The sequence below is a fragment of the Nematolebias whitei genome, chromosome 16 (assembly GCF_014905685.2).
Source record: "Nematolebias whitei isolate Nwh7 chromosome 16, NemWhi1, whole genome shotgun sequence".
Classification (NCBI taxonomy): domain Eukaryota; kingdom Metazoa; phylum Chordata; class Actinopteri; order Cyprinodontiformes; family Rivulidae; genus Nematolebias; species Nematolebias whitei.
In genome coordinates, this window is record NC_056513.1 from 5,326,880 (window position 1) to 5,353,221 (window position 26,342).

At 40.3% G+C, this 26,342-nt stretch overlaps 2 protein-coding genes across 3 annotated transcripts in view; one reads left to right on the plus strand and one right to left on the minus strand.

The window, feature by feature from the left end:
- LOC119422679 (von Willebrand factor A domain-containing protein 7) overlaps nucleotides 1-20,261 on the minus strand; it is a 21,602-nt gene extending 1,341 nt beyond the window's left edge. The window contains exons 1-17 of the mRNA XM_037690066.1: nucleotides 19,993-20,261; nucleotides 10,125-10,314; nucleotides 9,831-9,967; nucleotides 9,606-9,750; nucleotides 8,594-8,687; nucleotides 8,265-8,393; nucleotides 6,667-6,853; nucleotides 6,401-6,570; nucleotides 6,088-6,200; nucleotides 5,866-5,982; nucleotides 5,597-5,770; nucleotides 5,347-5,479; nucleotides 5,104-5,256; nucleotides 3,678-3,770; nucleotides 3,213-3,484; nucleotides 2,900-3,033; nucleotides 1,386-1,545 (exon numbers count right to left, since the gene is read on the minus strand). Of these exons, the coding sequence (XP_037545994.1) occupies nucleotides 1,386-1,545; nucleotides 2,900-3,033; nucleotides 3,213-3,484; nucleotides 3,678-3,770; nucleotides 5,104-5,256; nucleotides 5,347-5,479; nucleotides 5,597-5,770; nucleotides 5,866-5,982; nucleotides 6,088-6,200; nucleotides 6,401-6,570; nucleotides 6,667-6,853; nucleotides 8,265-8,393; nucleotides 8,594-8,687; nucleotides 9,606-9,750; nucleotides 9,831-9,967; nucleotides 10,125-10,307 (2,394 nt within the window). The 5' untranslated portion in view covers nucleotides 10,308-10,314; nucleotides 19,993-20,261. The remainder of the gene's footprint in view (nucleotides 1-1,385; nucleotides 1,546-2,899; nucleotides 3,034-3,212; nucleotides 3,485-3,677; nucleotides 3,771-5,103; nucleotides 5,257-5,346; nucleotides 5,480-5,596; nucleotides 5,771-5,865; nucleotides 5,983-6,087; nucleotides 6,201-6,400; nucleotides 6,571-6,666; nucleotides 6,854-8,264; nucleotides 8,394-8,593; nucleotides 8,688-9,605; nucleotides 9,751-9,830; nucleotides 9,968-10,124; nucleotides 10,315-19,992) is intronic.
- A 5,811-nt stretch (nucleotides 20,262-26,072) lies between these two features.
- The window catches only part of cabp2a (calcium binding protein 2a), a 35,195-nt gene continuing 34,925 nt past the window's right edge, over nucleotides 26,073-26,342 (plus strand). For both annotated transcript variants that reach the window (XM_037690068.1, XM_037690067.1), the window contains exon 1: nucleotides 26,073-26,198. In XM_037690068.1, the coding sequence (XP_037545996.1) occupies nucleotides 26,139-26,198 (60 nt within the window). In that variant the 5' untranslated portion in view covers nucleotides 26,073-26,138. The remainder of the gene's footprint in view (nucleotides 26,199-26,342) is intronic.

Here is a 26,342-nt window from a genome sequence, read left to right on the forward strand (position 1 = left end):
TCCCCACTAGCTCAGGAGCCAGGCAGAAGGAGAAATCCCACACAAGACAGGCTCTAGAGCAATGTGGATATCCTAACTGGGCCTTCCTGAAAGCAGAGAAGAAACCCAAACAGGACTCCAGTCAGCCAACAGGTGAAAAGGAGGAACCCAGACCCAGACCAGTGGTCATTCCATATGTTGAGGGAGTATCAGAGAAACTGAGACGTTTATTTTCTAAACATAACGTCCCAGTGGCTTTTAAACCCCAAAATACATTAAAGACTGGTTTGTCCCAAAGATCCAGTCCCCCGGAACAAATAGAGTAATATTGTGTATGCTGTTCAGTGTCAGGAGGGTGATCAGCCTTACATCGGGGAAACTAAACAACCACTGGCCAAAAGGATGGACCAGCACAGAAGAGCAACAACATCAGGCCAATTCATTCGTGCTCATCTATTCACACAGTCTCATGTTCGTGCTGTTGTTATCTGCGTATTGTTTTTGCACTAATAATTGTTTTGTGTATTCTTAGTTCATATCGGAGTCAAGGAGGCCATCTTTGTAAAGAGAAACTGTCCATCATTAAACAGGGGCGGAGCCTCCGTGTCCATCTGTCCCCCTCTTTCAATGATATTATTTTTAGTATCACTCAGCCCCCTGTGAACACCAAGCGGCCATCAGGGTGCTAATGATCGGTCATTAGGCTGATGGTCCTTGATCATGTGAACAGCTAGTTCTGGATGTCACCAGCAAACTGGGTGATCCACTATGAGAAGGTGATATTTATAAGAATGAGTTTGTTGCAGCTTCTCTGACTGAAGAAGTCTTTTGGATAAAAGACGAAACGTTTCAACATCTGTTTTGAATCCATCCAGAGAACCTGATTTCGCTTTGTTGGATTTTTCTACCTGGATTATCGAGCATGAATCAGGACACTAAACAAATAGTTTTTCTTGCTTATTAAAGTATTACATTAGAAAAATAAACCCCCATTTTAACAGAACTTCTTCATTTGTACACTTCATGTTGGCAAACAAGGTTCCCTTTTCTATTTTCTCAAAAATAGAAGATTAATAAAAACGTCCTTGCTTAAAGCTTCTATTCTAAACTCATAAAAACCCATCGAAAAATATTTATAAAGCAAAAAAATTAATTTAAAACATTTATTTCAAGCTACAATACTTGCCAAAGAAGTTTATATGTAAGTTTTTTAACTTTTGTGTTGGATTCTTTAAGATTTTGTAATAAAAAAAAATAAAAAAAAATTGCTCAAATTATTGAATGATTAACTTGAAATAGCTTGAAAATCAGTTTATCTTTGTCTTGTTTAGAAATTCACAATAGCAGGACATTTTTTTCTGCAAGTGGCCATATGTTTTGTGTGTGAAAAGCATAAGTCTGGTTACCTTGGTGACCACAGACAATCTCAATACGACATAATTGGAGTCTGCACCACTGGACGACTTGGCTTCAATGGTCAGAGTGACATCAGTGCCTGACTGCGTGCTGGCAGGTGCAGTGATGAACAATGTATCGTTGGCAGCTTGTCCAGTCGTCAGGGTGAGGCTGTCAAGAGAAGAAAAAAATGCATTTTTAAGACAAGTTTAACAGTATTTGTGAAAATCAGAGATAACGTAGCTGCCTTAGTGGGCAACATGGGCCTATGATACATTTGGATGAAGAACGGGGATAAAGTGTATCATAAGTTGTATTTTGACTGGTAAATGGGGTGTGACTTCTTACTGATGTACATTAATTTAATCCCAATGAACAGGTAACCAACAGAAATATGCAATTAAGAATTAAATTTAAGGATGGCACAGAGGTCATTGCTGTAGCCTCACAGAAAGAAAGTTGCATGCTCAATAATCCAATTATATAATCCAACAATTTTCAGTCAGGTCAACTGGACAGTTTCTTTTTTTGTTGCTGAAATGTATCACCTTCCATCCGGAAGGCTTCATCAGTCAAGGAAACACAAAACTGATTCTTTCCCCAAACAGCTTACTCCAAAGTGGAACAAACCAGTTATGTTGGTGCTAAAATGGTGTCTTTGGCACGCCCCCCCTCCTCAGTTGCCAGCCCTCTTCCTCGTCGACAGTCATGTCAAATTGGTTCAAAACCAAAAAAGTCCATGCTCAGTTTTGTGTTGTGTGTTTCTTTGACTGATGAAGCCATCCGTATGGAAGGTGAAACGTTTCAGCAAAAAAAAGAAACTGTCCAGTTGACCTGACTGAAAATTGCTGGATTGTATACCTGGATTATTGAGCATGGACAGACTGTCGATGAGGAAGAGGGCTGTCAACTGAGGAGGGGGGCGTGCCAAAGACACCATCTTAGCACCAAGATAACTGGTTTGTTCCACTTTGGAGTAAGCTGTTTGGGGGAAGAATCAGTTTTGTGTTTCCTTGACTGATGAAGCCTTCCAGATGGAAGGTGAAACATTTCAGCAAAAAAAAAGAAACTGTCCAGTTGACCTGACTGAAAATTGTTGGATTATATAATTTGATTATTGAGCATGGACTTTTTGGTTTTGAACATGTTTGACATAACTGTCGACGAGGAAGAGGGCCGGCAACTGAGGAGGGGGCGTGCCAAAAATACCATCTTAGTACCAACATAACTGGTTTGTTCCACTTTGGAGTAAGCTGTTGGGGGAAGAATCAGTCTTGTGTTTTGTGTTTCCTTGACTGATGAAGCCTTCTGGATGGAAGGTGAAACATTTCAGCAAAAAAGAAACTGTCCAGATGACCTGACTGAAAATTGTTGTATAGTATACCTGGATTATTGAGCATGGACTTTTTTGCTATATGGCAGACTTTATTGATAATGTATTAAAACGGTATATTCTCATCCCAAAATAATTTGGTTTATTCAGAAACATTTAACAAAGTAACCACTTTCAGAGGCAGCATCTTACGTCTTTTGGGACGTCATGGGAAAGTTTCTGTCATTCCTGGCATTGATGGTGTATGTACCACCAGAACCCTGTGTCATCACACTGATGGGGAGCTTAAATGTTTTTCCTGGCTCCACACTGCTGTCCACCACAGCCTATTAGAGAAGTACAACAGATGGTTGAAAAGGACCGATGTCATTCATATGTACCTAAAACAGTCAGAATTCTTACAAATATCCAATTATTTCAATCTGAATATTCAGTTGTCATTTTATGGTGTGTGTTATTCAAGCCAATGTTGTAAGAGGACCTAAAGGGAGGTGAAACAACAGACCTGAATATCCACTTTGGAGACAGACATCTGGGTGGTTGACTGCCTCTGAAATTCACTGTTTGACACTTTGTCTGTTCCTTTCAGAACAACCACAAACTCCCCCTCAGGAACCGCATCAACAGTGACCAGGATGTCTCCATCACCCGTGTCAGTGATTTTTCCGTTGGTTACAGCCTCAGGACCAGACACAATTACCAAACCGACTTCTTTAACAGTTATTGAAGACGGTCCTTTTCTGCCAATTACTGAGAGCATCAGGGTGACAGGCTGTCCTGGTTTACAAAAACATACATGTGATTGGATATATCTTTTACATTCTGGTAATTCACAACATTGCCACTGTCATGTTCTAGACAACTACACACTTTCTCAACATAGATGCTGCTGCTGTAGCAGTAAATGTTTTTCTAGTGCAACTTCTTTTATGGGTATAGTTGGGATTTTTTTAAATGAAAGACAGTGTACCTGCTGGCGGACGTCCACTGACTACAGCATAACCTGGGTGGGGTCCTCCAAATTTTTCCACAAAATCGTAAATAAATGTAATGATGCTTTGGCCTGAAAACAAAAACACTTGCAGTTAATACAGATGGGCGGCTGTGGCTGAGTGGTTAGAGCAGTCGTCCTCCGATGCAAGAGTTGGGAATTTGAATCCATCAGCAGCCACATGCCGAAATGTCCCTGGACAAGACACTGAACCCCTCATTGCCTCCGATGTGTGTCCCATCGGTGTATGAATGTGATAAAGCACTGATTAGTCTCTTTAGAATGATTTGTTCCATTAGCTTTGTAGAGATCTAGTAGAGTGTTGTATGAATGGGTAAATGAGGCACAGACTGAGTTGTAAAGAGCTTTGAGTATATTGATAAGACAGAAAGGTGCTATATAAGTACAGTCCATTTACCATTTACAAATGATCAATGAAAACTAATTCAGCCACACAGCAACCATAAATACTGGTAAATAATTTCTTGAAACCATGGATACAGTACACTTAATATAAATGTTTTATCTTGGGGTGTTTTTGAATCTGATGTAGAAAGTTTAATGCTAAATGTTTGGTTTTGCTCCACAGGTTGGATGTGACATAGAGAAAAACAGAAATTTTGGAAGGATCTAGACTAGAGGAAGTGATAGAGAGTATTCCCAGGGAAGAGAGAGTGGTGATCGGAGTAGTCCTGAGTGGACATGTTGGTGAAGGAAACAGAGGGGATGAGCACGTGATGGGTAGGTTTGGTGTCAAAGAAAGAAACCAGGAAGGACAAATGGTTTGGATTTTGCCAAGAGAATGGAAATGGCTGTAGTCAACACTTATTGGATGAAAGAGTACACAGGTAGACTACCGTACATCCTGTGTAGAAGAGGAAATCTGAGGAAGATGGGAGAGTATAAGGTTGTGGCAGGGGAGAGTGTGGCCAGACAGCATAGGGTGGTTGTGTGTAGAATGACTGTTGTTGTGAAGAAGAGAAACATAGTAAAATCAGAGAAGAAGACCAAATGGTGAAAGCTGAGGAAACAAGAATGTTGTGATTACAGAAATGAGATGTTGAAAGGTCTGGGTGGTAAGAAAGAGCTTCCAAATGACTGGGCTACTACAACATCAGCAATTAGAGAGACAGGTAGGAAGGTACTTGGTGTGTCATCTGGACAGAGAATGGATGATAAGGAAACCTGGTGGTGGAATAGTGAAGTGCAATAAGCTGTTCAAAAGATAAAGGGACATTCTGTTCAATTTAACTTAATTGAACAGAATGCCCCTTTGTCTGGTGGACACAAATACTGTATATAATCAGGTCTCTCTTGTGAATGAGTCCTCAAGGCTCAATGGGATTTACCTGTCTAAATAAAGGTTGAATGAACGAATATATAAAGCAAACAAACAGTAGCTTACCTGTGACTTTGAGTGTGTACAGCTGATTGGAGTTGATGTTGATCTGCCAGGTTCCTGACTGCTTGTCAGAGTTGAGACGGATTCTCCAGAGGTTTCCCACTGTCTTAATAGTCCCCAGTTTACCATTGGCCTCATTCTGATTCTGGCTCACTCCTGTAATATTTAACATTAGTTGTTTTATTGTTCCAGGTGGATTAACACTTATTCTAAATCACCTGCACTGTGTTTGGATCTGTGAGTTACCTGCAGGGTTTGTCAGTGTAAAAGTTACGGATGTTCCCGTAATGTAGATTGTGATATTTTTCAGTGATTCATCCAGCATGAAGGGGAATGTCTCTGCACTACCACTGCTCCTTGCTCGCTGAAGTACTGTCACCTGGAATGGAGGATGGGTTGAGACAAATGTTTGATTTACGTCTCAGTTCATTAAACCAGTCCCAAGGCCTGGTCCATGCTTCAAACAGAAAATAGATGCAGAGTGACATAATCTTGCCAGGGCTGAAGTTGACGTGTCAAGAATAATGTCTGTGGCCTGAGACAGCTGGGCCTTGGACACCTGGATGGCCTGGCCTCCAGATGCCAAAGCTAAGTCCTGGTAGTCTCTAAAAGAAGCAGTTAAGATAGAACGACGACGCCTTCTGAAGACTGCAGTCAGAAAGAACGACACCTATGAAGATATGTTAATAAGATTTTATTAAACTTAACTTCAACTACTTGGACTGTATGAACAATGATTTCTATTCAATACAAATCTGTATTTACCGTTGACTTGGAGCTTCTCATGAGAGCAAATATAGTGTCCTTCAGGGCAATGTCTTTGGCGAGAGCATCAGTGAAAACATAGATTTCAGATGAGGGAGGGGCACCAGTGAGAGCCAACTGGCGGAAAAATATACAGTTACGATTCATTTCTCTATTATTTTGACAAACTACTTTAAAAGCTTTCCAGTTATACAATAAAGATGTCAGAGCCCATTGTAGTACCTGAAGTCCTGAGAGGCACATCTCTGGATCATCCCCTCCACCATTTGCTTTGAGCTTAGAGATTTCAGTTTTCATTTTTTCAGGGTCAGTTGTCCTGATCAGAGGTCCAAAATCTACAAAACCGCAAAAAAGTGAAGCAACAATATTAACCTATGACTCAAAGTTTTGAATTAATGCAGATTTATTGTATTCACCTCCATAAGACAACTCTACATTTCAATATATCCACTAGTAAAGCAGTGGTAACATGAAGAATCAATCTGGCTCTGTAGATGAGTTCCTAACAGGAATAGCAAAGTAGAGTCGTTCATACCTGGATCATTGAAAGGCACAAGGATATACTCGGAAGGCTCATCCTGCGTTCCTTTTTTGCTGTCAATGATTTCACTGCACACCGATCTAGCTTCTTCTATGTCGTCTGACATGCTGCCCGTGGTGTCAATCACAAAGGACAACACAGATGAGCGAGCAATCCCCATCATCCTGTGAGAAAGGGCACCATATTGTTATTTTCTCACAACATACAACTTTAGACTTTCTATTTGTATAAGGATAGATTATTTTAAAATCACGTTGTACCTTAGAAAGTTCCGGTCTCCTGCGGCTGAGCGGATGTCCTCCAACAGCTGGATGCTGGCAGCTGTGGCGGTTTTTATAGCAGCTTCATGGAGAGCCACATTGTCTGAGCGACGCTCATCTTTGCTGATGCCTCCTCGAGGAACTTTGGCGCTGGTAAGATCTTCTTCACCTCCATGGCTGCACTTACCTGAGGGAGAGAGAAAAACTTGTCAAGCAGCTACAATCTACTCAGATGTGGTTTTATAGATTTAATGACTCACAGGAAAAGTTTAATCATGTTTGATGTGTTGATACAATAAATTTACAATTTATATACATTTCATGCATGTCTGGAAAAACCTCATTTAGTCAATTAATACTAACTGTTATAAAACTAATGATGGATTAATAATCATAGGAGTTGAATGAACAGTTGGAAGCAGTTGCCTCTAGTAGGGTCTTCCATGGCAGACTGGTCCTACGAACAGGGTATGCAACAAGGATCTCAATGTTCCTAGCCAAAATGTGGGTTACTGGGGCCCCACCCAGGGCCAGGCTTGAGTGAGGGTCTCACTGTGAGCACCTGGTGACCAAGCTTTAATCCATGGAGCCTGGCTGGGTCAGAACAAATAACTTGCAAAGATTTACCTTTTTGTGGGCCCGCCACTTGCAGGCGGGGGCATACGAGTCAAGTGTATGACACGTATGGCTTGTTTAGTTTTTGCTGTAACACACTTTGGTTGGTTTTCTTGCTGTTTTAAGTGCTTTATAAATACAATGGTATGGTATGGTATGGTATGGTATGGTATGGTATGGTATGGTAAGTGCATGGTGCCATGAGCAATAGCCAATGCAGGGACCTTGGTGCTCTGATCCTGGCTTACCAATGTGAGCTCTTGGGACTGGATGCCATCTTTTTATTGGGAAAGAAGCCTGTGCTTGTTCATGAGGTTGAGAGGTACTGACTAAATATAGTCTGGCTCACCTTGTGAGCTCTGGAACCAATGTGCTTGTGAGGGTATGGACTCTATTCCACTCTACAGTTGCCCATCAGGAGAGGTGTTGGACTGGTGTGAGCTTACAGTTAGCCCCCGGCTTGGTGCCCTGAGCATTGGAGTTTTCCCTGATGGATGAGAAGATAGATTCCCTGTGCCTTTGGGTGGGGAGACAGGCTTTGAATGTTGTTTGTGCATATGTGCCAAACAGCAGTTTGGAGTACCCAGCCTGAGTCCTTAGCAGAAGTGCTGGAAGATGCTCCACCTAGGGACTCCTTTTAAGGGATGCCCCCTGGGTGCCTCCCTAGGGATGTGCTTCAGCCAGTTGCCATTTCCAACTGGGAGAAAACCCAGGACATGCTGGAGAGACTACATCTCGCGGTTGGCCTGGGAACGCCTTGGGGTCCTCCCAGAAAAACCGGAAGAGGTGGCTGTGGAAAGAGCTGTCTGGGCCTCCCTGTTCAAGCTGTTTACCCTGCGACCCGACTTCGGAACAAGCAGAAGATAATGGATGGATGGATGGATGGATGGATGGATGGATGGATGGATGGAAGGTTACATTCCACCCTGAAGGGCAATTAAATTTTATTCTTTAAAGATAAATAAAAGAAAAACACATTATACCTTCAGGTTTTGCAGAAGAGAAGATTCCCATGTAGCCTGATGTGAGTTTTTTCTCCATCAGAATATCGGGGAGGATCTGATTCTGGCATGTTTTGCTTGCACAGTCGCTGCAGGTGGGAGTGTTCACATCTGCACAAGACAAATGTATAAAGCAACTTGGGTGAGCACCTCTAATCTCTTCCTTCATTTAACTACTAATTTATTAACTTAAAAAAAAAACACTTTAAAAAGCATCTCAGGATGTTTGTATTCAAAAGTTTATAACTTCTGCTTTTTGGTCACCCAATAAAAAAACAGAATTATAGAAAGCAGCATTAAGACACACTTACTTGCCAGATTTTCCAGAGGGAGGTCTGGTCGTATGAGGTTGATATATGGCTCTGTGTATCCCAGCTCCACCCAGTTACTGTGACTGTAGAAGTCCTGATAATTAATGAGCATGTGCTTTATAAAAAAATCTATTTGCCTTTAAATATCTGCATTTAGCAAGTTTTCGTCAATTTTTTTATTAAATTTCACTACCTATAAAATACTGAAAGGTTGTCGACAAAATACATTTAAGGTATGGTTTTTACAAACATTTTCAGAATTGGGACGAGTTTACTTAACCACTTAACAAAACGAAACAACTTGTAGCCATTTTTAGGTTCTTATGTACCGTACTTTCTGCCGTATATGTCGCACCGCCGTGTAAGTCGCATCAATCCAAATATGTCTAATAAAGTGGAAAAACATAAATATATCACTTTGCCATATACATCGCATCTATTAAGCATCACTGCTGAAGCGTCATGTTTGTTATGCGTCACTGCTGACCATCCAGAAACGTGGGCCGGTGTTGTGCCAAAAATCGATTGTCTGCCAAATGGCAGTCACGGGACCGTGCACGGGAGGACTTTAACAAGATTAACACTTAAAAACAATTTGTTTGCTCGCCATTATAGTAAAGGTGTGTCTCAGTTGAATTTTTCCTTAATAAATGCACTTTAACGCCTGGGCGGTGCGGTGAAATGCAGCTGATTTGATGTTTGCTCAGGAGTTCCGGAGCGAGACGAAGGTGACTTTGTATGGCAAGCAAAGTGTTTCATTAATAGCCACTCTTAACTATTAATGAGACACTTGGCTTGCCATATTATTTGTGCGCCCTCTAGCGGCTGAAAATGGTAGTGTTCAATATTTTTCATGTCAGAATGAATGAAATCGGCAGATCTCAGCCAAAACTTGGGTTATAAATATGGGGAAAAAAGTTGCTTTGCTGTATAAGTCGCAGAGCATGCTAATTTAGGCAAAAAAGGTGCGACTTTTACTGTGAAAGTACGGTACCTAAGCTCTTCCCCTCACCTGTAATGTATGAAGGATTCTGCCCAGTGTTTCCCTAGCAGCCTTGAAGTTATCCTCTCGGATGTTAGCCTTAATCGCCAACATGCCCTCCATGATGAGGCCACGGCCCTCCAAGAAGGCTTCAGAGTGGAAGTGATGTGGAGCACTGAGGGATGTTTTCCACAAAAAAGATGTATTTTAGAGATATATAAATTATGGTCTCTTTTTATTCTTCTTCTACTTTACCTGTTGACAAAGTCCATGTCTATCAGCCCATTCTGGAGCGTGATCTCTCTAAGAGCAGAGCGAAATTTGGCACCAGACACTTCTCCTTTTGCTGTGGGACCTAAACAAGCTTGGATGAGCTCCTGCTGAGATGGACCCTGGAGGACAAAATAAGAGCTTAAAACATCATAAATAAAAGGGTGAATTGAAACTTACATTGAATTTTAACCTTGTAAAACAAGTTACTTGTATTTATGTTGTGCTTTCTGATTTGATCCTTTGTTTTTTAACAATGTGATTTATTTTCCAACTTACCGTGGGGTTGAAAACCTCGCCAGTTTCCTCAACCATTATCCTACACGTCTCTTCGATTACTTTCATAAGAGCCATTTTTGTAATAGACTCATGGGTGGATGCCCCTCCCCCGATCGGAGCAAAGGCCACGGTGGGGCCTGGTAGAGCCAAAACGAGCAGGGCTACACCCAACAACGAAGCCATGATGACTCTGCAGTGAAAAAAATATAATGAATAATAATATTGTTAATATTGGAACACAGACAACTGAGTAATATTACTCAGCATTAAAATGATCAGCTATTTGTTTTTGACTAACTGAAATAAACTGTTCCAGAAGAGTTATAAAGATGATTAGAAGTTTTGAGTCAAGAGGGGTTGAAAGACAAAAACAAACAACGTACACATTTATTATTCTGTTTATTAATTTAAAAGAAATTTAAGCTTGTGAAGTAAAAACTCATCCATCCATCTATTATTTTTACCCGTTTCTACTTTTTCAGGTCAAAGGGGTCACTGGTACCCAAGTCCAGCCATCACTGTGTGAGAAGCGGGGGCACCCTGGACAGGTCTCCAGTCCATCACAGGGACACAGGGACACAGAGACAAATGAGACAAACAACCATTCACTCTCTCTCTCTCACCTAGGGACAATTTAGAGTTACCAATCAGCCCGGCTGGGATTTGTTCCGGCGACCTTCTCACTGAGAGGCAGCAGCTGTACCAACTGCGCCACCGTGCCGCCCGAAGTAAAAAATAAAAACAAAATGTAGTGTTTGCTGACAAATGATAATTTATTGCATGCAATGGTGAACAACATCAAGATTCATGCTCAATAATCCAGGTTATAAAATCCAACAATGTTCAGGCAGATCATCTGGAACGGTGAACGAGTTTATCTGTGGGGGTGACACAGTGGCATGATGGTAAGAGATGTTGCCTCGCAGCAAAAATGTCGCAGGTTTGCATCTCAGCCTTTCTGGGTGGATTTTGCATGTTCTCTTTTTGCACACGTGGGTTTTCTACGGTTACCTCACACAGACCAAAAACACGCATGTTAGGTTAACTGGTAACTAAACTGTCCCTAGGTGAGAGAGTGAATAGTTGTTTGTTTTGTTTGTCTCTATGTGTCCCTGTGATGGACTGGAGACATGTCCAGGTGACACTGTGATGGGCTTGAGACCTGTTCAGGGTGTACCACCCAGTCTCACCTTGTGACTGCAGGAGGTAGGCACCAGCTGTCCCACGTCCCAGAAAAGAAAAAGCACATAAAGAAAATGGATGGATTGGTTTACTTGGGTCATGTGATGCTAGCTCCAGCCACAAAGGTGCAGCAGAGTACAGTTTACATGTAAACATGAGATGAGACATCAGGATTAGGCTTTTCGAGTTCAAGTCTTCAAATCAGAATTACTGAAGTTTGACCACCGCTGTGAATAATTAAATTTAATCAAAATCTGACTTCCACTTTGATCGACGGCCTCATCAGCACTATTGTATATGTGCCGCTATTTTTACACTCTCTCTCTCTGTCTCTGTCTCACTTACACACACATGTGCACACACACACACATGTGCACACACACACACAGGCTTTGAAATAATGTAGGCCACCGCAGCATGGGATTATCATAAAGGCAGTTCTTATTAGAAGGGAAAAGATCACAGAATGAAGATTGAGAGACAAGCCGGAATTAAACATCAAGTCGAGATGATAAATATTCAACAATTTACCTCCAACATAGGAAACCAATTTAAAAAAAAGGAGGACGGAGGAAGCAACTGAAGATGTTACATTACTAGACTTTACAGTTTCAAACAAAAACTAACAAATTCAGAAAAAAATCTTTCATTTCTTAGTTTTTTGTTTAATCAGAATTCTGACAATGAACTGTGTCGCTATTCCTTTAGGAGTATCTAATTTCCAATTTGAAAATTCTCATAATGAGCACATTCTTGGTAAACAAAAAGATGAAAAAGATTCACTCTTTGAATTTAATTTGAACAGTAAAAAGCAATATGTGGATGGAAAAAAATGTTTTTTATTTTATTCTTAGGGAATTTATTGGTCTACCGTACTTTCTGACATAAACATTGTGCTGTCGTATAAGTCGCATCAGTCCAAATATGTCCAATAAAGTGGAAAAGAACATAAATAAGTGGCTTCGCTGTATAGGTCGCATCTATTATGCGTCACCGCTGACAACCTGGAAATGTGGATCGGTGTTGTGCCAAAAATTGATTGTCTGCCAAATGGCGGCTGCAGGAGCATGCACATGAGGACTTTAACAATAATTTAACAAGATTAACACTTAAAAACAATTATTTGTTTGCTCGACATTATAGTAAAGGTGTGTCTCAGTTGAACTTTTCCTTAATAAATGCACTTTAACGGTCAAATCAGCTGCATTTCTCCTGGGCGGCGCAGCAAAAATGTGGCTGATTTGACGTTTGCTCCAGGAGTTCCGGAGCGAGACGAAGGTGGTTTGGTATGGCAAGCCGTGTCTCATTAAATGCCAATTTTACCTATTAATGAGACACTCGGCTTGCCAAATTGCTCCAGGGCCCTCTAGCAGCTGCAAATAGTTATGATTAATATTTTTCATGTCAGAATGAATGAAATCATTAGATCTCAGCCAAAAATTGGTTTATAAATATGGGGGGAAAAACATTTATTAGTCGCTTCGGTGTATAAGTCGCAGGACTTGTAAATGTATACAGAAAAGAGAGACTTATACAGCAAAACATACGGTAATGCAGAAGATTTGACTTAGAATCTGAATGAAAAAATAAGGAAAATACTGAAAGAGCAGGAGAGCAGCGTGAACATCCGGTGACAGAAAATGTTAAGAATGATGTTGCCAGAGTGATTGTGACAAACAGTTGATAAAATATAAAGTTAAAGAGCGAGCAGGAAAATAGAAAGAAAGGGCAGCGGGCGTTTTGTCCAAAGGACTGAATGTTCAGCTGCTGTCCTGAGAAAATTTACAAAGATGATATATATCAGTCATTTTCTTTCAGTCATAATTCTAAAAAAAAAACAAGCGTAATAACTTTCAGTAAACAGAAACAATGTCAACAGCCTACTTGACCTATTATTTAAGCAAATGCTGGAATTTAAGTGACTGTTTCCCTCTGCTGCACAAGTTCATAAAAATGTCAATTTAAAAACATATTTCTGAAATTTAAACTAGAACACAAAACATTTAAACGATTAAACGAGCATTCTTAACAGAATGCGTATCGCTTACTGACTTGTATGCCGAAGTAAAAAAAAAAAAGAAAGATCTTTGTGCTTAAAGTGCATGATGGGGATGACTCTCAGCTACTACCACACTAAAATCTGTATAAAGGGTTCAGAGGAGCGTGGATTTAAAGAATAAGCACATATATTTGGCATTGTTTAAATAAAATGAACAGAAATGCATTGTACATGAAAAAAGGACAACTACACACAAAAATACCACAAACACAAAAGACCACAAGCACAGACACACAAAACCCAACATGCACACAAAAACAAAGTTGCAGAAGAAGAAAATTAAAGAGAAAAAATTGCATAAACCACAAGACACTTGGATCAGTCGGCAGGGAGGCCATCCATGGATTAGAGGGTTGTGGGTTTGATCCCCAGTTTTTTTCAGCATTGTAGCCACTTGAGCACTTCATGCTCAACTTTCCTTGGGAAATACATTGACACCACACACACACACACACACACACACACTCCCTGAGACATAAAATGTGCTTTGTATAGTGTGTAAAAAATGTAATTGAAAGCACTGTTTGTGTTCTGCAGAATTAGTAAAAGGTGATATTTAACTTTAAAATTAAGTAAAATTTAAAAAATGGCTGTGACCCCCGAAGACCTTAAAGAGACCACTTGATTTATTCATTTTTGTTTTAATTAAAACTACTGAAAATGTTTCCTAGTAATCATCAAGCTGCTAAATATTTAGTTTAAACCAACATTAAGAAGAACAAAATGTAAATTTTACCGCTCGTAGCCACGACTCATGGCCATTTCATAAAAACTACTACAAAAAGTGTTTGTTTTCCCGAAGACAGTTTTTAATCAATAAATATCCAACTTCTTCATCAATAACTTCTAACCAAGAGAATGTTTCACCACAAAGAATTAATGTCAGCGTATGATTCCCGTAGTGGCCGGCGGCCATTGGGTGGAGTTTGCATGTTCTCTCCGTGCTGTGTGGGTTTCCTCCCACAGACCTAAAACATGCACGTCAGGTTGATTGGCAACTGTCCCAAAGGTTGTTTGTCTCGTTTGTCTCTATGTGTCCCTGTGATGGACGGGAGACAGGGTGTCCTCCGCCTCTCGCACAATGACTCCAGTGTACCCAAAGGAACTCAAAGATGAGCCACTAAAGCAACGGCCACACTGCAGTTCTTTTTTTAAAATGGGTAAGTGTGATTTAGTGAGATTAGTGCAATTCATTTACTCGCAGGAAGTGAGTCGGTGACTTGTGTAAATTTTCAGAGCAGTTTCTTCACCTTCAGTTCAAACAAAGTACAAACTTCCCCTCCGGCTCTTCCTCAGCGAGAAGCCATTAACCTTCCTATTGTGTCGTAGTCTAGCTGGACCTTTATACAAGTTGGCTTTTGTTCCTAAAAAACAAACATATTAAGAGTCTTCTCCTGTTATTTGATATACACACACAATTGTAGACTTTGTCTGCACAGATAATGTGAACGGTCACAGTTTTAAAGTTTTGTGTGTTTTATTCAACTTTCTTTCACCCTTGGTGTCCCAATTAAAAAAATGGCAGATCGTTAGAAATGTGTGACAGACATTGGCTGAATAAAAGATGGTAAATTGAAGTTTGTGACACAGCTACAGCTGCAGTCCGTGTTCTGTAAATTGTATAAGTGTAACTTATAGCATGACAGCTCAGTGGTTATGTTGCCTCACAGCAAGAAGGTTCTGGGTTCAATCCCCGGTTGGACCTGGGGTCTTTCTTTTGCATGTTCTTCTCGCGCATGCGTGGGTTTTCTCCAGGTACTCCTGTTTCTTCCCACAGACCTAAAACATGCATGTTAGGCTGCCTTCAGGTCCAGGCCTCCCTGATCGGACCAATTTCTGTGGATCCACTTGGTTCCACAGGGGAACTTTAGATGTTCTCTGCCTGCTGGACCCGGTTCTGGAGGGTGGTCTGAGAGGCAGCTGCTGCGGTCCTCCTTATTATCATCATGCTGCTGAAGGGACATGCTTACAAGACCTGCTAATGCTGTTAACAACACCATGTCATTAACAGTATCATGCTGCTAACTGGACCATGTTGCTAAGATAACCTCACTGTCATCAGAACCGCTCTGCCATTACGACCATGCTGCTGTACGTTTATTTCTTTTCATTTATTTTTCACTATTGGCGCCACGTTTCTGTATTTTTGTTGCATGCTTTGATTAAATCCCAGTTTATGTTAGTGCTCGCATTAAGCGTGTAAATGATAGCCGAACAGAACCTATGAGAATCGTGCTGCTGTTGTTTGGTGTTCTGCTTTGCACTATTAGTGACTGACATATGCCTTAGATCTTTTGGCGTATATCTTAGTTTATATTTTAGATCCTTACTTACTGCTTCTTTTTAGACTTTATATTTTTGCTATTGTTGGATGTTACTGGGACCCTGAGTACACAATTTCATTCCACTAGATGTACCACATGTGATGCGAATGACAAATAAAGAAACTCTGACTCTCTGAAATACATAAACACAGAATTGTTCCCCAAGTTCTATTTGTTCCACTGTACTGTACAGCATGATGTAGAGGGTGAACGGATATTTTAAACAGCGTAACTGGCTACATTTAAGGCCCTTTTAAATTACTTCCTGGTTCGACAGTGGTTTGTTGTGATTGGCTTGTTTTTGTTGTGGGCGTGGTCGTAATGATTTCCAAAGGTCTCCGGTCTAAATGGTTGGAGCATTGCTAAACGGTAAACAATAATTTTGTGTAACCTGCAAACTCACAATTAAGTTTTGTCATAAATGAAGCTAAAACTCTCATGCTTGATTTACGCCACATCTTAGATTCAAAAACTGTCTTATATTTTACTTTTACTTTATAAATGCTTTGGTCTTAAATGCTTAAAATGTTTGAATCCAGATGCTTTTAATTATAATCAAAGTAGTAAAACTTGACACAACAGAACTAAATATCTATTAAAACCAGATAAATTCCAAGATATACTCACCACAACTGGACCAGGATTTCTGTGGAGCTGAAAAAATGTTTCTAAAAGAAGTTCCCGGTGTTTTATATGAAAAGAGTTACACAACTTGTTCCTTTTTTCCCCTAGGCAGATTGACTCCCCCGGTAAAGTCTGGAGCCAAAGTTTCGTTTGTCCTCTGCTGTGTCACTCTACATGCAATGGAATGAAGATCCTGCTGCTCAGTGTGACTCGCAGTGTTTTATTCTGGAGGAAGGGGAAGTTATAAAAAAAAAAAAAAATTCTTGTCCCATCTGAAAAGCTCATGGTCAAATGGAATTTGTGCATCTGTGAAAAAAGCCCATCACTTGTTTCCTGTCACAGAGACAAAGTGTAGCCTTGTTTTAAAGAGTGAAAGTGAAACTTCCCAGCTTTAGACCACCGTTACAAAACTTGGGCATTTCCAGTTAATGAATATTTACAACCCTGCTTTTGGAAAAAATATGGGGATGTTGTGATAAACGTAAAAAAACAAAACAGAATGCAATAATTTGCAAATGTTTATCCATCCACCCATCAATTCTTTTTCTTAACCCACTCTCCTGTCAGGGTCTTGGGGGTCTATCTCCAGCAGTCACGCTACGAGATGTGGGGGACGCCCTGGACAGGGTCCAAGTCCATCACAAGGTCAAATTATGTCAATTTATTCATATAGCTTATTAAAAACAACAAATGTTGACCAAAGTGCCTTACAGTTCAGTCTAATGAAGATGTAAAACTACAATAAAAACAAGACGAGACAAGACATCTTGTGTCATCAAGAAAACACGGATAAACAATCCATCCATGCATCCATCCATGCATCTATCCATGCATCTATCCATGCATCCATCCATGCATCTATCCATGCATCCATCCATGCATCCATCCATGCATCTAGAGAGCATTCTTAACAGATGCCCGAACCACCTCAACTGGCTCCTCTCCATATGGAGGAGCAGCGGTTCTACTCCGAGTCTCTCCCAGATAACTGAACTTCTCACCTGATCTCTAAGGGAGAGTCCAGCTACCCTGCAGAGGAAACTCATTTAAACCGCCTGTATCCACAATCTCATTCTTTCAGTCTCTACCCAGAGTTCGTGACCATAGGTGAGGGTAGGAACGTAGACCGACCGGTAAACAGAGAGCTTTGCCTCACAGCTCAGCTCCCTCTTCACCACAACGGACCAGCACAGAGTCCGCAATACTGCAGACGCTGCACCATTCCATCTGTCAATCTCACGCTCCGTTCTTCCCTCACTCACCCTCGACCCCAAGAGGACCACAGGCAGTGGCCGAAGGAGGGGGTCTTGGCGCTCTGACCCTGGCCTAACAAATGAATAAACAAAATAAAATAAATTGCATAAACACGCTATAAAATACATTCAGCTCTAACTGAACCTCAAACTTTGCCTGAATCAAAAGCCAAAGCTAAAGGATGAGCCTTGAGCAAAGATTTAAACGCCTCAACAGTCTCAGTGGATCATACGTAACCAGGTCAAGTGTTCCACAGTTTTGGAGAAACGGCAGAAGCCCGGTCACCACCGTGTTTCAGTTTGGATCCAGGAATGTCTGAGAGAAACCGGATGGTAGACCGGAGTGCTCTCACTGGAGTGTAGATGTTTAGGAGATCACATAAGTATGATCCGGTCAGACGTTTGAAAACTTTAAAAGCAAGCGGTAAGATCTTAAAATCAATTCGTAAGTGGACAAGAAGCCAGGACCAGGGTTATGTGTTTTTTAGTCCCTATTAAAAGACACGCTGCTGCGTTTTGGACAACTTGTAAGCGATGCCAACGTGATCTATCCGAACCACCGCACAAAGCCCTACAGCAGTCCAGTGAAGAATTAAACATGAACAACTTTTTCAAAGTCTTTAGTGGGAGATGTGACCTTGAGTTTCAACAATATCCTGTGGGATCAATAAGTTCTATTTTATTTTATCTTTTATAAGATGAGCGACCATTCACACCTAGAGACAACACAGGGTTACCAGTTAACCTAATGAGCTTGTTTTTGTCTGTAGGAGGACACAGGAGTACTGTGAGGAAATCAACGTGTTCATGTTTATTCAAAGAAACGCTCCGGGACAGGAGGTGATCCTGCAATCTTCTCGCTGAGAGGGAACAGCTCTAACTGCTGCATCGTGCCCTCTAACTTTCATTAATTCATATTTTATTAATGGTGGAACATGGTAAACATGTTGAGGGAGAAAAAAAGTCTATTTAAAATTTATGATAGAAACAAATCTAATTTACGCCGTTCTGATTTGTTCACACTTTACAAAACGTCCCCTCTCTTTTAGATTTGGGGTTGCAGGTGTTCGAACAGAGCACACCAGCTCTCTGAAGATAGTTGTCCCGTGTCCAAACATCTACATAATTTACATTAAACCAAATATTTTTTTATAAAAAGTGTGAACGTTTATGAAGCATTCATTCTTTTGTGATCCATTTTTCTTTCCTACATTTTTTTTGCATCTTTCTCGTTCCACCGTTTTTGTGTTATTTCAACAAATCATAATCAAAACGTTCAGCTCTTTCAGGACAATCCTGCTATGGCTTTTGGTTTCGGTGCAACTTTAACTTTTTGAAATATTTAGCCTTTTCTGACATTTTTCTCTCATAGAAAATGAATTGAGCTCGTTTTCCATCCTTCATATCTTTAGATCTGTTTACAACCTTTTACTGCTCCTTTCACATTTTGTTCTGCGTCGGCTTCTTTCAGCTTCCATATGCAAATTTAAACATTTTTCAGCTAAGATCAGCTGTTTTTTCAGCTGTTTTATGTTCCTTTCAGATTCTTTCTGCTAACTACAACATTTTTGTGCTTCTTCTAACTTCTTTCTGCTAATTTCAGCTTGTTATCTACGTTTCAGCTTAATTCTGCTAGTTTCAGCTTTTTTCTGCTATTTCAGCTACAATTTAGCTGTTTTATGCTAATTTGAGCTTTTTTCAGCTAAATCCACATTTTGGGCATTCATTTCAACTTTTTTCAGCAATTCAGAAAAAAAAGCACTTTCTACTTCATTCTGGTAATTTAAGCTTCTTTCTGTTTTTAATTACTATTCAGCTGTTTAGTTGGGGTTTTTTTTAATGCAAATTTCTGCTTTTTCAGATAAATTCCTCTTTTTTGTGCTCATGTCTGCTTCTTTCAGCCTAACTGGGCACAATTGTGCTCTCTCCACCTCCTTTTGGTAACTTAAGCTTCTGTTTACCTATTCAGCTACTTACAGCTTTTTTTGGTTGCTAATTTTAGCCTTTTTTTTTTGCTAATTTACTCGTTTGTGCTTATTTAAAGCAAATTTTAAAAATATGCTTTCTTCTGCTTACTTAGGATTATTCTTCCATTTCAGCTATAGTTCAGCATGTTTTTTAGCTAATTTCAGCTGTTTTTCAGCAAGTTCTTCAGAAATAAGCATTCACACATCATTTTTGCATTGTTGCACATTGAATGCATTTTCAGTGTTTTTTTTTTTGTTTCAAATGGTTAAAATATTAATGAATTGATGACCAGAGAGAATTTTTTTTTTTTTTTAAGTTTAATAAATGCCAAACGTAAGAATATGAAATAATCAACAGAAACAAACTTTCTGATGTGGAGCATTTTGTTTTGTCTTCACTTGACAACAGCTGATACATCTAACTTTGCAGACGTGTTTATTTCTGGTGCACGGACTCACCAGTTTGAGGTCAGCTCTCACCTGATGAGCTTCAAGCAGGAAGTGTGACTTTGAGCTGCAGCAGCGTTTCCTCACATCTCTGTGGTGTTTCAGTCACGTCTGAGAGTTCTGTGGTTTGAGCTCAGTGTGTCGTATGTGTGTGTGTGTGTGGGTGTGTGTGTGTGTGAGCATCCTTTCAAACACTGCTATCATTAACCCTGTCTGAGCTCGTTTACACAGGAGTTCCACGTTGGAATGTGAAGAATTTTATTTATTTCATTTGGTGAACCAGATGCTCCTCCAGGCCAGAGGAAGACGCCTGCTGGAATATGATGTTCCACAGCCATGTCCGAGACCTGAGTCATTGCTGTGAAGAAGTCTGTTCTTCTCCTTAGAGACAAATGTGTATTTATGGGGTTGACGGGAAGCAGGATGACAGCAGCATTTTCCCTTTTGGTGTGTATGTGGTGTTTATTTCACTGTTTCCTCAAAACAGAACAGCCCTGAATACATGCTGCTTCTCCTTCTTTTTTTGTTTTTGCTCAAAAGAAAATCTCCCAGATTTCCAAAGTAAACATCATGTGACTCAGCATTCTCTTAAAGTGGAAAAGCTCTACTCCAGAAGTGAAAGCATGTTTTGTTATGACTAGAAAACAAGATTCTCTACACTTTTTATCATTTAAGTACCTTTTTGTCTCAGTGAAACTGCCATGTTGGGTATTGATCTGTACAGAATGAAAGCAGCTGTTTGTCATGGATTCTTATCTATTCTTATCTTATCTTATTATAAATGAGTCCCCGAGGCTCAGTGGGATTAACCTGTATAAATAAAGGTTGAATGAATCTGAACCACTGCAGTGACCTTACATATTGTGTAGCACGAACACTGAAACTTGAGCAAATGGTTAAAAAAAAGAAGTGTGTGTGGTTTTTTCATGCTTTGCTCCAACTCGCCTCAGAACAGGGCTTGACGCATGTTTCATTTTTTGCACCATCTTAAAAGAAAAACTCCCAGATTTCAAAAGAGAAACTACTTCTCAAAAACACATAATGGGCTACAGCAGAGCTTTTCAACTGGCGGCCCAGGGGCCATATCAGGCCCACGGGTGAACTCAGTTTGGCCCAACAATAGGCTCATTTTGAAATAAAACTAGATTTTAAACCATAAAACAAACTTATTTAATGACAATAACTGCTGGATGTCCAGCCCTTGAACTTTTGGCTTTCAGTAACTGTGCCCCCCTGAGCAATTTAGATGACTAGCCCTGGGCTATGCCTAATTATAATTTTTTGGATGATTTTAGTATTTTATGCAGAAATGTAATGTTTTTACATCATCTGCCACCATGGCTGGACAGGGATCGTGTTCATTCAATTCAATTCAGTTTATTTATAAAGCGCCAAATCACAACAAAGTTGTCTCAGGGCACTTTACAGGAACATTCACATACATTAAAAAGACATTTAGTAAAGTTCTCTAACTATGGAAGCCAGCAGACAAGTGGAATTTTCACAGTCTCCCTTCCTGAGCAAGCACAGTGGCAACAGTGGAAAGGAAAAACTCCCTTTTAATAGGAAGAACCCTCCAGCAGAACCAGGCTCAGGACAAGCGGCCATCTGCTTTGTTTTTTCGGCTGGGTTTGAGAGGACAGGAAGGAGAGACAAACGAACACAGAATGGTAGGTCCAGGTATAGGTCCTGGTGTACCTGAAAGAGAAAAAACACGTTAAGATAGAAAAAATAATTACAAAATACAAAACAGTTTGAGCAAAGTAAAGAAAAGCATAGTGAAAAAATGTGGTCAGCTTGTCCTCCACCAGTCTAAGCCTATAGCAGCATAACTAAGGGACAACTCAGGAAACCAAGCCAACCTAACTATAAGATTTATCAAAAAGGAAAGTCCTAACCCCAGTCTTAAAACTGGATAATGTGTCGGCCTCACGGACAGAAACTGGAAGTTGGTTCCACAAGAGAAGAGCCTGAGAACTGAAAGATCTGCCTCTCATTCTGTTTTTGGAAACTCTAGGGACCGCGAGTAAACCTGCAGCCTGAGAGCGAAGTGCTCTGTTAGGAAAATATAGAATAATAAGATCTGTAATATAAAACGGAGCTAGGTTGTTGAGGGCTTTGCAGGTTAGAAGTAGGGTTTTCAAATTCAATTCTGGAGTTGACAGGGAGCCAATGGAGAGAAACTAAAATGGAGATATGATCTCTCCTACTAACTCCAGTTAAGACTCTGGCAGCAGCATTTTGGATCAACTGAAGACGCTTTAAAGAAGTATTTGGACATCCAGATAATAAACCATTGCAATAGTCCAGTCTAGACGTGACAAATGCATGGACCAGTTTTTCTGCATCATTTTTAGATAAGATGTTTCTAATGTTAGCGAAATAACGCAGGTGGAAGAAGACGGTTCTAGTAATGTTTTTAATGTGGGGGATAAAAGACATGTCCTGATCAAAAAAAACACCAAGATTTTTAACATTAGAGCTGGAGGACAGATTAATGCCATCCAAGGAGGGGGGGAAGACTGAAAAATTTATTCCTAAGATGCTCAGGTCCAAAAACTAAAACCTCAGTCTTGTCTGTGTTCAAAAGCAGAAAATTTAGGGTCATCCAGGTTTTTATGTCTTTAAGACATGCTTGTAGTTTAAACAACTGATTTGATTCATTGGGTTTAATGGACAAATATAACTGTGTATCATCAGCATAACAATGAAAATGTATCCCATGCTGTTTAATAACTTTACCTAATGGAAGCATATATAAAGTAAAGATTATTGGCCCAAGCAATGAGCCCTGAGGAACTCCATGACTAATTTTGGTGTACGAAGAAGATTAATTATTTATATTAACAAAATGGAATCTATCAGATAAATATGATTTAAACCATTTTCATTTGTTGCTTGTGTCTCAGAGTGTTTGCTTATTTATTTGTCTGTTGAGAAAATATCTTATGAAGCACTGCATGGATTTTAATGAAACGCCCAGAAAGTAATGACTGGATGTGCATCTATGACTGATTAACTTTTGTAGTGAACATGAATCAAGTTGGCAGCCACAGACTATCAGCATCACTCTACACAAAAACGTCTTTAATTCAGTCACTTTTACAGATATTAACCTAATATTCAGTGTGGTAGTAGCTGCGAGTCAACCTTAACACCCACACTGAGCAGATACCTGAGACTGCACAGTTAAGAAAACGACTCTGATCTTAGTCTGAAATTCATGCATGAAAGGCAGCAGGCGACGTGCGTTCCTTCAAGGAATTCTCAGCCGTTTTATTCCAACTATTGGGTTTCACTTATTGTTAGATTTCACAATCAAATGCAAGATTTTAAAGCTGACAAATATATGGCATTAAATATCCTGCAGAATCAAAACATCTAAATGAAATAAAGTGAGTCACTGAAAAAAGCATAAATCCTGTCCACATTTTAACGTTTTGATTACTTTGTGGTTTGCCTAAAGGCAGAATTGCTTCACTGTTTTTGCAATTCCTGGAAAATTCATGGGAATCTTTAAGAGCTCCAAGTGGGATCTGTTTCAACATGTTTTGTTTTAAATTCGAGAGGCTTTATCTCGTTGTGAGAGGTTTAAGTTATGTGAAGAAAAAAAAGCCGTTGTATGGAATTACACAACAAATTAAACCATCAGCTGGAATAAAAACATGCAAAGTTTAACACATTCGAGTTGTTTTCTTATGAGGCGACATGACAAATAAAAAAATCTGTATTAAAAAAAAAATGAACACCATTATTTTTTATTGAAGGTGTGCAGGTGTGTGTCTGTTATCAAAATATCTCCACTGGAAGAACTTTAATAAAACTTGCAGAAACTCACAATGAGATGCACTTCAACTGTTCACTTTTGGAGTCACTCCAACTCAAGATGGCTTCCACAGCCAAATACACTAAAAAACACAAAACTTGTAACTAAGTCAGTTAAAGAGGTATAACCCTAAAGTTTGGTGTGGTAGTAGCTGAGAGTTATCCTAAGCACATGCAATGAGCGTGACGTCTCACAGTACTTGTGTACAGTATACGTCATTGTTGTGGGTTTTGAGGTTGTTTTAGTTTTTATCAGAGTTTCTTTGTATTTTAGTTGTTTGCTTGTTTTGTTGTTTGTTTTTGTCCTTGAATTTCCACCTGTCGTCCTCAGTTCTTCTACGTATTTAATTTCACAGTTTTGTTCCATCGGTTATTCAGCCTCGCTCCCATCCCAGTCTACAGAAGATCTTTGGGTTTATTTCACCTCGGTCAGATCCTCATGGTCCTGTTCAGTGTTTGAGTTGTGGATTCAATAAAGTTTTGTACAGATTTCAACCTGCCTGCTATGCATTTGCCTGCCATTTTGGATCTGGAACAATCCTGACAGCATCACATCATTTACACCAGGAAATGACCCATCCATCCATCCATCCATCCATCCATTCATCCATCCATCCATTATCTTCCGCTCGTTCCAAAGTCAGGTCTCAGGGGCAGCAGCTTGAGCAGGGAGGTCCAGACATCTCTCTCCACAGCCTCTTCCAGCTCTTCTGGGAGGATTCCAAGGTGTTCCCAGACCAAACAAGAGACGTGGGTCCTGGGTCTTCCCCGGGTTCTCCTCCCGGTCGGACATGGCTGAAGCACCTCCCTAGGGAGATGCCCAGGAAGCATTCTTACCAGATGCCCGAACCACCTCAAGTGGCTCCTCTCGATGTGGAGGAGCAGCTGTTCTACTCCGAGTCTCTTCAGATAACTGAACTTCTCACCCTATCTCTCTACCCTGTGGAGGACACTCATTTCAACCTCCTGTATCCACCATCTCATTCTTTCGGTCACTACCCAGAGTTCATGACCCTGGCTGAGGGTAGGAACGTAGACTGACCAATAAACAGAGAGCTTTGCTTTACAGCTCAGTTCCCTCTTCACCACAAAGGACCGGCACAGAGTTCGCTATACAGCAGACGCAGCACCAATCCGTGTGTCAATCTCACGCTCCATTCTTCCCACACTCATGAACAAAACCCTGAGATACTTGAACTCCTCCACTTGAGGCAGAACCTCAACCTGAAGAGAGCAATCCACCCTTTTCCAACTGAGGACCATGAAATGATCTCAGTTTAAAAACCTGGCACCAAAGAACCTGAGGGTTTATTACATAATTAAATAATATATTTATTTAAATCATGTTATTTGAAAGTTATGATTTTTCCCCCCTAATTGAAATCAAGCAAAGGGAACATATTTCTCAAATCATGTCATAACAATTTTGATAATTGTGTGGGTTTTGCCATTGTGATTTTTCTTTTTATACAGAAAAGACCTATAAACTCTAATTGTTGCAAGCCTCAACAGAAACAGAGTCTTGATTGAGTGATAAACTGCAACAGCGGGAAACTCTTTTTGTTTCTTGTCTTCTGGGCAGACACAAAACGACACAGCTGCACATCAGCTCCAGCTGAGCTGAACTCATCCTCTCTTTATTTTTGCTCTCGCTTTATTTTCCACCTGATCCCCTTTCAGTTAACTTCTAAGGACTTCACTTCCTTTGAATCTCCTATCCAAGTCCACCTCATCCCCATTAAACTTCCTGCTCACTGTCTTGTGCATAAGTCTGCGCAATTGTGTGCACACCTGATGCACAATCATGGGACGACTATGATAAACAATATAAAATACTGTAAAAAAGCAGCGGCTTGAGGATCAGCCTCATTAGAACCAGTGCAGATGAAATCAGAGAGCGAGCGAGGAAATAAATATGGGATTATCAGGGATGTCACATGAACAGAAAACTGAGTTAGGCTCACATTGGATGTGGACTATCACTGGCACACTTTTGTAAAATACAAAATTCTAATTATTTTATTTGTTGTTTAACGTCTACAAATAAAAATGTGTTCAAAAAGACAAAATCCAAACATAGACCCACCTTAATGCGTCTCAGTGTGTGTGAACGGGCACAGCTGCAACAATTAGAGGAGAAGCAGACAGACGATGAATTTACATTCAAGAGAAAGGCTAAAAGATAGAGAGAGCTTGAGGGATGAGAGGAGGGATATACCTCAGATTATGAACTGGGGTCAGATGCTCCAGTGACAGATAAAGAGGCGGAGTGGACCGGACCGACGCACAGAGACCAAGAAGACATCTTTGTGTATGCCAGCTGGACTGCAACCATGACTGAGATGAAAAAAGCGGCGTCTACGGACGTGTCAGAGGGGAAGCTGGTGAAGAAGGTCAGTGGATGCAGATTTAATAATAATAATGATGATGATGATGATGATGATGATGACCATAGCATAGCTGTTGGTGATGCTCTGACACGCTCCACATGCTGCACAGTGGTAACACGTGGCTCAGTAAATCATAGATTTTCTTTT